The 13135-nt window shown below is 35.7% G+C and overlaps 1 protein-coding gene across 1 annotated transcript; it reads right to left on the reverse strand.

Annotated features, from left to right (window-relative positions):
* Window positions 1-770: 770 nt before the first annotated feature.
* Window positions 771-1777, reverse strand: LOC120863778 (olfactory receptor 2AJ1). The gene has a single exon (XM_040240344.1). The coding sequence runs from the start codon at window positions 1713-1715 to the stop codon at window positions 771-773; it is 945 nt and encodes a 314-aa protein (XP_040096278.1). The 5' UTR covers window positions 1716-1777.
* Window positions 1778-13135: the final 11358 nt, after the last annotated feature.

The following is a 13135-nucleotide window of genomic DNA, read 5'->3' on the forward strand; positions in this document are numbered from 1 at the left end:
AAAACCATAGCCTTGACTAGACGGACCTTAGTCGGCAAAGTAATGTCTCTGCTTTTGAACATACTATCCAGGTTGGTCGTAACTTTTCTTCCAAGGAATAAGCGTCTTTTAATTTCATGGCTGCAATCACCATCTGCAGTGATTTTGGAGCCCCCAAAAATAAAGTCTGACACTGTTTCCAGTGTTTCCCCATCTATTAGTGCCTTTCAAATATACCATATAGCATTTTTAACTGTGATCACCATGCTGTTCATTATTTCCCCAGGACTTATTTATCTCATAACTTCAAGTTTCCATATTTTGCCACCTTCACCCTTTTCACTTATGACTTTTTATAAATTTTTGATAATTTACTATAAGTTTTGAAATATCATTTTACAGTTTCATAAAAGTACAGAAATCATATGAATTTCTCTCTCACATACATCATATATGTATATATCTTTATATAATGTGATTTTATCATAAGAGATAATTTTTACAAAGTTGTATGATTTTAGTGGGAAAATAAAATTAACCTTTAGTCATCTTTGATATTCTATAATTGGAGGTTTGGTGATTATAGTTGGCAACATAGAGAGACAGATACAGTTTTAGATATATGCATTTATAAAACAAATATCTGTAACAACTTTTCTATTATCAATGTTTCAGAAATATCCATCTTTGCACACTTGAAGAGATAAAAACTCTCTAGAGATTTGAATAACAGATATCCTCTGAATATTTATTGTGGAAATAGACAACAATATACACTTTAAGCTTTTTCCCTATAACATTTTATGGAGAAAATTACTTATGAGCATATTTTTCATTGCATCTAAGACATCTTTATTCCTGATACTGTAGATAATTGGGTTGAAAGATGGTGTGAGGATGGTATAGAATATTGCCAGCAATTTATCCTGACCTGGAGTGTGGTACTTTTTAGGTCTCATGTATGTGAAAATAAAAGGCCCATAGTACATTATGACCACAATCATGTGGAAGAAGCAGGTAGAAAATGACTTTTTTCTTGCCTCTTTTGATTTCATGTGGAGGACAGTAAGAAGAATCTGGACATAAGAAGCAAAGATTAGAGAGGAAGGGATAAAGAGGAGAATGACACCACTTGCATAAGCTGCTCGTTCATAGTGTGTTGTGTCCACACAGGACAACACCAACATGGCGGGGACTTCACAGAAAAAATGGTCAATGGCTCTTGAGCCACAAAAGGGAAAGTGAAGTGCATAAGCTGTGTGAACTATGGAGTTGAGTATCCCAGTAAACCAGGCCCCTCCAGCCATGAGAACGCTGACATGGTCATTCATAAGAATGGGGTAGCACAGTGGGTGACAGATGGCTACATAGCGATCGTAGGACATTGCTGCCAGGAGAAGGCACTCACCACCCAAGAGGGTGAGGGATAGAAATATCTGGAAGCCACAGGCTACAAATGAAATAGTTTTGCTGCCTGACAGAAAGTCAGTGATCATTTTGGGAACAATGTTGCTAGTATGCAAGATATCCATAAAAGAGAGATGACTGAGCAGGAAATACATTGGAGTATGGAGTCTTGGTTCCCTGTGGATAAGGATAATCATCATTATATTTTCTGTTATAATTATAATAAAAACAATGAATATAATGGAGAAGAAAATCAGACTTGTTTGGGAAGAAGAGAAGAGTCCCAAAAGAATGAAGTCACTGCTGGAATTGTGATTCTCACATCCCATCTTGAAATTCTTGCTTTACCTAAAATAAATAAATAAACAAATATAAACAAATAAGAGGTAAAGTGAAAAGAAAGAAAAATTAGCATAAATCTCAACCTCTTTTACATTTAACTGTATAATAAAATAAGCATATTCCTTTTTTGCTGTATTTTCCAAGTAAAGCCAATAGACTCTCAGAAAGTTTTTTAATTGCTCATGTTTTACACAATGGGCATTTATTTGCTGAACAAGTTAATTATTTTATCTATTATGAAATAAACATAATTTGTATATACTTTATTTATATAAGAATAAACTTAATTATATATTTAATTCCCTGAAATGTTAACACTGTTTTGCTGACATTTTAAAAGTTTTAAAAGATCAGCATATGAATGGAATTTGCAGATGTATGCATGGTTCTTGCTGTTTCTACTGGTTTGATCTTCAGCTCAGTAAAATTTGATGTAGACAGATTCTGTTTGAAGGCAGTGGTGTTTCCCATGAACTGACTGATTATAATTTAGTCTCTAAAATCAGTGAATATTACTGCAACTCTTCCCCTGGTGGCTCAGATCCCTGGGTTGGGAAGATCCCCTGGAGAAGGAAATGGCAGCCCACTCCAGTATTCTTGCCTGGAAAATACCATGGACGGCAGAGCCTGGTAGGCTATTGTTCATGGGGTTGCAAAGAGTTGGACACAACTGAGCAACTTCACTATAAACTTCACTCACATTTAATATACTGATATCCAAAGTTTTTAACATTTTCCCACTGCATAAAATCATTTTGTCCTTCTGGTTTTGCTTTTTCCATTAACGGTTTACTTCAATATAGTCATCCTGAATCAAAACAACACTTCATTTTAGTGTTAAGAAGAATGGACAGTGTCTATTCACACTAAATTCCTGTTAGTATAGTCATTGGACCATGGTAGCTTCCCAGATTCTTATTAAGGAAACTTTTGACTTATGTTTCTAACTTCTCTGATATGAAAGGTCTTCAATGAGGCATCAATCATATTTATGTTTTTAGACAGTTTGTTTTGTCTGCACAAGTATGTTTATTATTTTTATTTCAGATATAGGATGTATTCCATTATACATTCCCTAACATATTTATTATCTTACTTCTATCATATTTCCCCTACCCTTAGGAGGGGAATAATTTTTAGGTATTATTTTAACTTATAAAAGCAGTATGTTTCAGTCTTTCCTTATAGGAAATAGAAATAATTTGTATTCTTCATTCAGTAAATGTACTACACTCAAATCATTTTAATCATTTTGCATTTATCTAGATTCTCAAAATACAGTATGTATCAATGCATTTTGACTTGACATAATACTTTTTTTCATTTTCCTAGTAGATCTCTTATTCTATAAATTAGGTTTGCATCCCTCTGATGATGTGATAAATATCTTTTCTGATATATGTAGGCTATTTACATGCCTTTTTTGTAGAAGTGTCCATCCAAGTCCTGTGCCCATTTTCAAAATTAGTTTATTAATTTTAACTATTGAAATGTTGAAGTTCCTTATTTATCTTGGCTACTAACCCATGTGGTTTGAAAATACTTTCATTCTATTGGTTGCCTTTTTATTCTGTTGTTTGTGGTATAGCTTTTTGAGATGAAATAAACATACAGTTTACCTCACAAAAAATAAAAAATAAAAAGAAGATAATTGTGTGCTCTTATAATTGGTCTTTAAAGTTTTGACCAAAAAGCAAAGATAAAAACTTGATATCACTTCTAAAAAAGATTTTTTAAATGTTTGGTATGAAAATCCTTTGCAATATTAATTCTGTGGAAAGCATTTATATTTTATACTATATGACTGCTATTTTATTTTGTAAAACTTTCCTAAAAACTTATAATATCAATAACTAATTTGACATGATATTTATAAGCTCTATCAAAAAATATTGAGTATCAGATATGGTTTGATATGCAAATATTTCAAAATATCTCATTGTTACTAATAATTCAACTGATTACAAATGAAATTTCATGGAAGAGGCAGTAATCAGACACTGAATTCCCTTAAACATCAATAAAACAAAATCATTACTTGTTTTTAATAAGCTGATATGGAATAAGTTGAGCTATTTCAAATCCTGGAAGATGATGCTGTTGAAGTGCTACACTCAATATGCCAGCAAATTTGGAAAACTCAGCAGTGGCCATAGGACTGGAAAAAATTAGTTTTCACTCCAATCCCAAAGAAAGGCAATGCCAAAGAATGCTCAAACTACCACATAATTGCACTCAGCTCACATGCTAGTAAAGTAATGTTCAAAATTCCCCAAGCCAGGCTTCAGCAATACATAAACCATGAACCTCTAGATGTTGAAGCTGATTTTAAAAAAGGCGGAGGAACCAGAGATCAAATTGCCAACAGCCACTGGATCATCAAAACAACAAGAGAGTCCCAGAAAAACATCTATTTTTGCTTTATTGACTATGCCAAAGCCTTTGACTGTGTGGATCACAATAAACTGTGGAAGAGATGGGAATACCAGACCACCTGACCTGCCTTTAAAGAAATGTGTATGCAGGTCAGGAAACAAAAGTTAGAATTGGACATGAAACAATGGACTGGTTGCAAATAGGAAAAGGAGTACGTCAAGGCTGTATATTGTCACCCTGCTTATTTAACTTCTATGCAGAATACATCATGAGAAACGCTGGGCTGGAGGAAGAACAAGCTGGAATCAAGATTGCTGAGAGAAATATCAATAACCTCAGATATGCAGATGACTCCATCCTTATGGCAGAAAGTGAAGAAGAACTGAAGAGCCTCTTGATGAAAGTGAAAGAGGAGAGTGAAAAAGTTGACTTAAAACTCAACATTCAGGAAACTAAGATCATGGCATCCAGTCCCATCACTTCATGGGAAATAGATGGGGAAACAGTGGAAACAGTGTCAGACTTTATTTTTCTGGGCTCCAAAATCACTGCAGATGGTGATTGCAGCCATGAAATTAAAAGACACTTACTCCTTGGAAGGAAAGTTATGACCAACCTAGATAGCATATTCAAAAGCAGAGACATTACTTTGCAAACAAAGGTCTGACTAGTCAAGGCTATGGTTTTTCCAGTGGTCATGTATGGATGTGAGAATTGGACTATAAAGAAAGCTGAGTGCTGAAGAATTGATGCTTTTGAATTGTGATGTTGAAGAAGACTCTTGAGAGTCCCTTGGACTGAAAGGAGATCCAACCAGTCCATCCTGAAGGAGATCAGTCCTGGGTGTTCATTGGAAGGACTGATGCTGAAGCTGAAACTCCAATACTTTGGCCAGCTCATGTGAGGAGCTGACTCACTGGAAAAGACCCTGATGCTGGGAAAGATTGAGGGCAGGAGAGAAGGGGACAACAGAGGATGTGATGGTTGGATGGCATCACTGACTCACTGGACATGGGTTTGGGTGGACTCCCGGAGTTGGTGATGGACAGAGATGCCTGGTGTGCTGCAGTTCATGGGGTCGGAAAGAGTCGGACATGACTGAGCGACTGAACTGAACTGAACTGATATGGAATATAGGTACAATAAATGTATAAAAGATATTACCTAACCTGGTGGTTTGCATGATTTTGACTCAAATAATTATGTTAGCAATGTAAAAACATAAGCTAAACATTTCCTAATGCTTTGAAGAGATAAAAAAGAGAATACAATTCAGATATATATTTAAATATTTATTTTTATGTCTCATTATAGAGCAAAGCACCTATCAGACATTAAAATATATCTGAAATCAATATCTTTTAAATAAGGATGATAACTGTACCTTGTCATATAGTTGATTTTAAGATTAAATGAGTCACATTAAACAATATATTAAATAACACATACACATGCACATATGCACACATGAGGAGCAAAACTTGGCATATGGTAAATACTCAAAAACAGTGACTATTGCTCTTACTATTATTTACATAATTAGTATATCAATATTTCTATCAGTATATTAGTATTTCTATAATCAGTATATTATTTCTTTATAATTTAAACATGCATTTAGCAATTATATTCTAAGTAAGCTGAGACGACTTCCCTGTTGGATCAGACTGTAAAGTGTCTGCCTACAATGCAGGAAACCTGGGTTTGATCCCTGGGTTGGGAATATCCCCTGGAGGAGGAAATGGCAACCCACTCCAGTACTCTTGACTGGAAAATCCCGTGGATGGAGGATACTGGTAGGCTGCAGTGGATGGGGTTGCAAAGGGTCAGACAGGACTGAACGACTTCACTCACTTCACTAAGCTGAGAGAGAGAGAGTCTCCAGGTTATGGGAGAATATGACCAGGGAAATAAAAGCAAAGTTCAATGCAATGAGTCAGAAGTATATTGGCACTCACTACTTATTAAAATGGATCCAGGAGGTTCTCTGGGAATGATTCCAAATCAATATATTGAATGAGAATGTGTGAGTTGGCCTCCTCATACATTTACACACATACAAGAATATATGAGAAAGTAAAACAACGCTTTTTATTCTGAAATAAAATCGCTGACCTGTTCACCATTTCATTTTACAATAGCCAGGGGCGGTGTCATTTTGCACTTCTTGCCCTTCAGACTTTTCAGAGCACTGCATTATGTCCCAAGAAGTTAACACGGGTGATCTTACTTCCACCTTTTTTGCTCCCTCTCCAGCAGCACTGAGACTCTCAAGTAAGCCCCCTGAAACAGTAAGTGGTAGCAGCATCTATAAGTGCCTCAATCAAAAATCAGAAAATTATTCTGACTTCTCTTTATGTCCTCCATCTTTCTTGTGCTAATCACCATCTCCTATTTTACGTAAATCCTCTCACACATTATTCCTTCTCATGGGCTGCATATCTTATACGGCCATGGTGGTTCTAAGGCAGCAATTCTACTCTTCTCTTTTAATTAAATAGACCTGTACAGGTTCAGCACCACTAACATAATATTGCAAACTTTTAAACTCTCCTTAAGTCCAGTGAAGTGTGGCTAATTAAGTAAAATTTTGACATCAGAAGAGTGTTTGAACTGCAGACATGTACCTTTCTTGTTTCTTCATCCTGCTAGTTAGAATTTGAATGTGATGATGCTTGGTTCTGCAGTTTTCCTGGAGAGTTGTACAGGAAACAAAGTCTAGTCGATCAAGAGCACAGAACTGTGGGTCATCGTGCAATTTACAACTGATCATGAAAATATGAGGGTATTAATATGAAATAACTGACCAAACTGTTGAATAAATTGCTTTGGGAAGGGAAAATGCAGAAGGGTACTCTTTGGTAATTGTTATCTTTAAAATTCCTACCAGATCATAAACTTTGGACATAATCATAGTGTAATTCTATTATGTTTGATTCAAAATACTTAGCATTTACTTTATAAGATAGAAATTGAAACTAGTATAATATCTCAATGAACATTAAAGTAATTTTCTGCCTCCAACTATACACACCCACATCAATATATTTTTCCCTAGATCAAGTTATTCTTTCTGGAACACCATTCGAAGAAGTTAAACAACCTGTTGGTTTACATTTGTGACAGAGAGAAAGAAAGGAAGAAAGGAAGGAAAGAATCAAGAAAGGAAAAAGAAAGAGAGAAAGAAATAGAAATAAAAAATAAAATTTCTTGTCTTTAGTTCCCATTTCCCACAAAGATCAATTACTTACATTTATACAACATAGGTGTTTTGCACTTTTGCCCACACCCATATTCTTTCTTCCACAAAACATTTCATTTCAAAGGGCTTTGTGACATTTCACTCTCTAAATCTTTCTTCTGTGGAGACTTCCTTGCCCTCTTTAAATCTTTCTTGCTTGCTTTTCTTTCTTACTCAGAAATAGACAGCACTGTCAGGATACTATGTTTGAGCCGTAGCTTTACTGTCTAAGTTTATTTGTACTCTTTACACACTGAACATAGTCTGTGTATTCCTTCTTATCCTGGTCCCTGAAGTCTCTCATGGCCCACATCTTACCCCATTTCACTTTACCAGTTTCAAAGCACCCAGAACAGGAAATTCTTTGTGAGTCTTTTCACATCTAACACATTAGCCTCACTGGTGCCTCAGAAGCTACCATCAGCTCCCTTCTGGATGGTGCCTGGTCTTTGCTCACACCATTCAGCAGTCTGTTTCAATGTCATCTCTTCCAGAGTGACTCAGAGACATAGAATGATACCTCAGTCCAGAAATTTACTACAAAATAGCTGAGGGTTGATAGGGAGATGGAGAACAGATTTGGGAGAAACGGACACGAACCACCTTGAGTCTTGTAGTTTGTGGCTTCTGAGAAGGAAAACAGCTAACCTTTGATAAGGCAGCATAGAAAGTCATATCTCCATGGGACAGTCAAAGAAGAAAACAAAGGAAACATGATGAAATACTTTGTGTGGAGGGAGGTGGAGTCACTGAGACAGAGCGGGTTTTCCCAAGAAGAGTTGGTGTAGGATAAACATTTGATGAAGAAGGGGGATACTACATTCTCTGATCCCTTTCCCATCAACCCTCTTTTCTTTGCATATTTTATTTCTACTCTTAGAGGCTTGAGAGTACACTGTCTTTTAACGTTTCTGTGTATGGCCTGTCACTCACACTAGGTAGAAGCTCCAGGACAGGTCAGTTGGATGACCATCACTTGCTGCCGCATTGAGAGTCTCCTGGGAGTTTAGGTGTCAATAGATAAACTTGATTATTCCACAGACTTTCTATTTCAGGGAGCAGACTTAAAAGATGAACTCACAACCCCTAAGTGATTCTGCTTATTTTTATCAGACTCTTGAGTCAATTAAAGGATCACCAAATAAACTGACTCTGTAAAGGAATGGAGCAAAAATATTCAGTCAATATATTAGCTTTACAAATAATTATTTTGGCAGCTAAAACTTGTTCAGCATTTTCAAATTTCAGACAAGATTTCAATCGTTTTGAATTTATTAGCATGTTACAATTATTATTTAATCATCACAAACTGATTGGGGCCCAAAGGCATTAAACAACATTTCCAAGGTTATGCAGATTAATCAAAAATACTCAAATTATCTAATTCATGCAGCTTCCTCTACATAGGAAAGCACACAAATCAGTAACCTGGGGTGTCACTATTTTGTGATTATCCCTAATCATTTAATGCTTCACTTCATGTATCTCCCAGCAAAAAAAAAAAAAAAAAAGAAAAGAAAAAGAAAAATCCTACCTTACCTATTTGGTGCAGTTCGTAAGAGTTATCTGAGAGGCTGATATCCCAGTGTACTGGGAGATCTAACTTCATAAAGTCCCTGAACAGATCTAATCTCCTAACTATGAGCACTATTATTTCTGTTGATAATAACTAAAACTGAACCTTCTTCATGATGTTTGATAGTAATTAAAACAAGAGAATAAATGTGAAATGTAAAGCAAATTGAATTAATAATCTAATTAATGAATAAAATATACTTGTTTATTGATATGATAATAGTTATTTTATCATGGTAAATTGCATTTTTTCCATCTCAATGAGGTTTTAATAAGTCCATTTAATGTGTCTAAGGGTTTATTAAATAAAATATTTACTGAAATTATCCTTTGATCAAGAATGACTAAGTTTAGGGGAAATAAACAAGGCTTAAAGTACTGTTAAATGTCTGGATTCCATTAGAGAATCTGACATTCAGGACCAAGACAAATTCACCAACAAGCCTTTCTTCTAAATCTCTAGGAGCCACCTACAATTTGAAACCTCAAAACTGGTTTTGTCCCATATGATCTTTGATATTGTCTTCTTTAGATCATATGTCTCTTTAATTCATGTGAGATAGAGAAAACAATTCTGACGAAAATGCTATTCACAAAAAGTAAAATGTGAAAAGTAGGACTGAGATCATCAATACTGACAAAAGCTCATTTAAACATGTCATTTTAAACTATTTTGTTATAGTTTATATTTAATTGCTTTGTTTTTGGACAGCAAATACACACATGCATATATAAATATAAACATATATACTTATATATATGTTTATATGTATATATATATATGAGAGAGAGAGATGTACTGTTGCTGTTATTCAGTCACTAAGTCATGTCTGACTCTTTGTAGCTCCACGGACTGCAGCACACGAGGCTTCCCTCTCCTTCACCATCTCCCAGTGTTTGCTCAAACTCATGTCCTTTGAGTTGATGATGCCATCCAGCTATCTCATCCTCTGTTGCCCCCTTTTCATGCTACCTTCCATCTTTCCCAGCAGCAGGATCTTTTCTAATGAGTCGGCTCTTCATATCAGGTGGCCAAAGTATTGGAGCTTCAGCATTAGTCCTTCCAATAAATATTCAGTGTTGATTTTATTTAGGATAGACTGGTTTGATCTCCTTGCTGTTAAGGGATTCTCAAGAGTCTTCTCTAGCACCATAATTTTATTTACTGTCAAAACTTTTGATTGGTTTTCTTGATTTCTGTGCATGTAGACAGAGCATGATCACCATAGACTCCTGTTATAATGATGGCACATGATGATTTGACCTTTAATGTGATTGGTGCAACTATGGAAAGTCCCTCACAAACCCCTCCCTGCTTGCCTTTAAAAACCAAGAGCTTACAACAATAAACCGGAACTGCTTAGATGGGGAAAAAAAAAAAACACCTTTTTTAAATTTTATTTTTACTTTACAATACTGTATTGGTTTTGCCATACATTGACATGAATCCACCACGGGTGTATACAAGCTCCCAATCCTGAATCTCCCTCCCACCTCCCACCCCACATCATCTCTCTGGATCATCCCCATGCACCAGCCCCAAGCATCCTGTATCCTGTATCGAACATATCGTTTCTTACATGATAGTATACATGTTTCAATGCCATTCTCCCAAATCATCCTAACCTCTCCCTATCCTTCAGAGTCCAAAAGTCCGTTCAATACATCTGTGTCTCTTTTGCTGTCTCACATACAGGGTCATCATTACCATCTTTCTAAATTCCATATATATGTGTCAGTATACTGTATTGGTGTTTTTCTTTCTAGCTTACTTCACTCTGTATAATCGGCTCCAGTTTCATCCATCTCATTAGAACTGATTCAAATGTATTCTTTTTAATGGCTGAGTAATACTCCATTGTGTATATGTACCACAGCTTTCTTATCCATTCATCTGCTGATGGACATCTAGGTTGCTTCCATGTCCTGGCTATTTTAAACAGTGCTGCAATGAACATTGGGGTACATGTGTCTCTTTCAATTCTGGTTTCCTCGGTGTGTATGCCCAGCAGTGGGATTGCTGGGTCATAAGGCAGTTCTATTTTCAGTTTTTTAAGGAATCTCCACACTGTTTTCCATAGTGGCTGTACTAGTTTGCATTCCCACCAACAATGTAAGAGGGTTCCCTTTTCTCCACATCCTCTCCAGCATTTATTGCTTGTAGACTTTTGGATCACAGCCATTCTGACTGGTGTGAAATGGTACCTCATTGTGGTCTTGATTTGCATTTCTCTGATAGTGAGTGATGCTGAGCATCTTTTCATGTGTTTGTTAGCCATCCATATGTCTTCTTTGGAGAAATGCCTATTTAGTTCTTTGGCCCATTTTTTGATTGGGTCATTTATTTTTCTGGAGTTGAGCTGCATAAGTTCTTGTATATTTTTGAGATTAGTTGTTTGTCAGTTGCTTCATTTGCTATTCTTTTCTCCCATTCTGAAGGCTGTCTTTTCACCTTGCTTATAGTTTCCTTTGTTGTGCAGAAGCTTTTAATGTTAACTAGATCCCATTTGTTTATTTTTGCTTTTATTTCCAGTATTCTGGGAGGTGGATCATAGAGGATCCTGCTGTGATTTATGTCGGAGAATGCTTTGCCTATGTTCTCCTCTAGGAGTTTTATAGTTTCTGGTCTTACTTTTAGATCTTTAATCCATTTTGAGCACCATAATTTTAAAGAATCAATCCTATGGCATTCAGCCTTCCTTATGGTCCAACTCACACATCCATACATGACTATTGGAAAAACCATAGTTTTGACAATAAGGACCTTTTTTGGCAAAGTAATGTCTCTATTTTTTAATATGCTGTCTAGGTTTGTCATATCTTTTCTCTTTTTTAAAATATAAATTTATTTATTTTAATTGGAGGTTAGTTACTTTACAAGATTGTATTGGTTTTGCCATACATCAACATGAATCCACCACAGGTATACACGTGTTCCCCATCCTGAAACTCCCTCCCTCCTCCCTTCCTGTACCATCAATCTGGGTCGTCTCAGTGTACCAGCCCCAAGCATCCAGTATCATGCATTGAACCTGGAATGGTGATTCGTTTCATATATGATATTATACATGTTTCAATATCTTTTCCTACAAAGAGCAAGTGTCTTTTAATCTTGTGGCTGCAGTCACTATCCACAGGGACTTTGGAGCCCAAGAAAATAAAATCTGATAGTGTTTCCACTTTTTTTCCCATCTATTTGCCATGAGGTGATGGGGCCAGATGCCACAATATTAGTTTTTATTTGCAACTATTTGCTTTGTAGAATCAATGGCCTCTTTAAATATACCAAATATCTTGGCTGAAAATTATTGTAAGTGTATAGTTGGAACATAAAGAAGGCTGAGTGCCAAAGACTCATTGCTTTTAAATTGTGCTGGAGAAGACTTTTGAGAGTCCCATGGACTCCAAGGAGATCAAACCAATTAATACTAAGGGAAATCCACCCTGAATGTTTATTGGAAGGATTGATGCTGAAGTCAAAGTTCCAATAGTTTGACCACCTGATGGGAAGACCTGACTCATTTGAAAATATCCCAATGTTGGGAATGATTGAAGGTAAAAGGTGAAGAGCATGGTAGAAGATGAGATGGTTAGATTGCATTGCTTGACTCAGTGGACATGAATTTGAGCAAATTTTAGGAGATAGTGAAGGACAGGGTAGCCTGTGTGCTGCAGTCTATGAACTACATATGATCACACACACGAAAATGATCAATTGCAGCTTTATTCACAACAGTTCCAGACTGAAAAAAACCCAAAATTTGGACACAACTTAGCAACTGAAGAACAACATCTGCTCATTTAGCAGGAGAAGGTAAGAAATATACCATATACACCCAAATATTAAATTTTTGTGTGACCAATTTTTCCTTCATCTTTGGGCAAAGAGTACCTACTAGAAAAATGTTTCAAATGTTCAATGGCTTGATTCCATCAGTACAATGAAAGTATTTTGTTGTAATGAATAATTAAAATACACAAACAAATATAGTTTCAAGCCTAATGGAAGTGGTGGAAGAGATTCCTTATAAACATATTCAGTTTAAATAGAAAATATTCAATACTGAAGAATTAACTGAAAACCAAAATGTCACAAAATATAAAATATAAGTGACCCAATATAATTTTATTTAAAAATACCAAATATTCCCATGAATATTTTGTGTTGTCTATCAGTAAACAACCAAGTTCTGTTTACTTTAGAAGTATCTGTAT

This window comes from Oryx dammah, unplaced genomic scaffold (genome assembly GCF_014754425.2).
Source record: "Oryx dammah isolate SB20612 unplaced genomic scaffold, SCBI_Odam_1.1 HiC_scaffold_5, whole genome shotgun sequence".
Taxonomy (NCBI): domain Eukaryota; kingdom Metazoa; phylum Chordata; class Mammalia; order Artiodactyla; family Bovidae; genus Oryx; species Oryx dammah.

Coding starts and splice junctions, on each gene's coding strand:
- LOC120863778 (XM_040240344.1), bottom strand. CDS start 1,715: ATGGGATGTGAGAATCACAATTCCAGCAGTGACTTCATTCTTTTGGGA.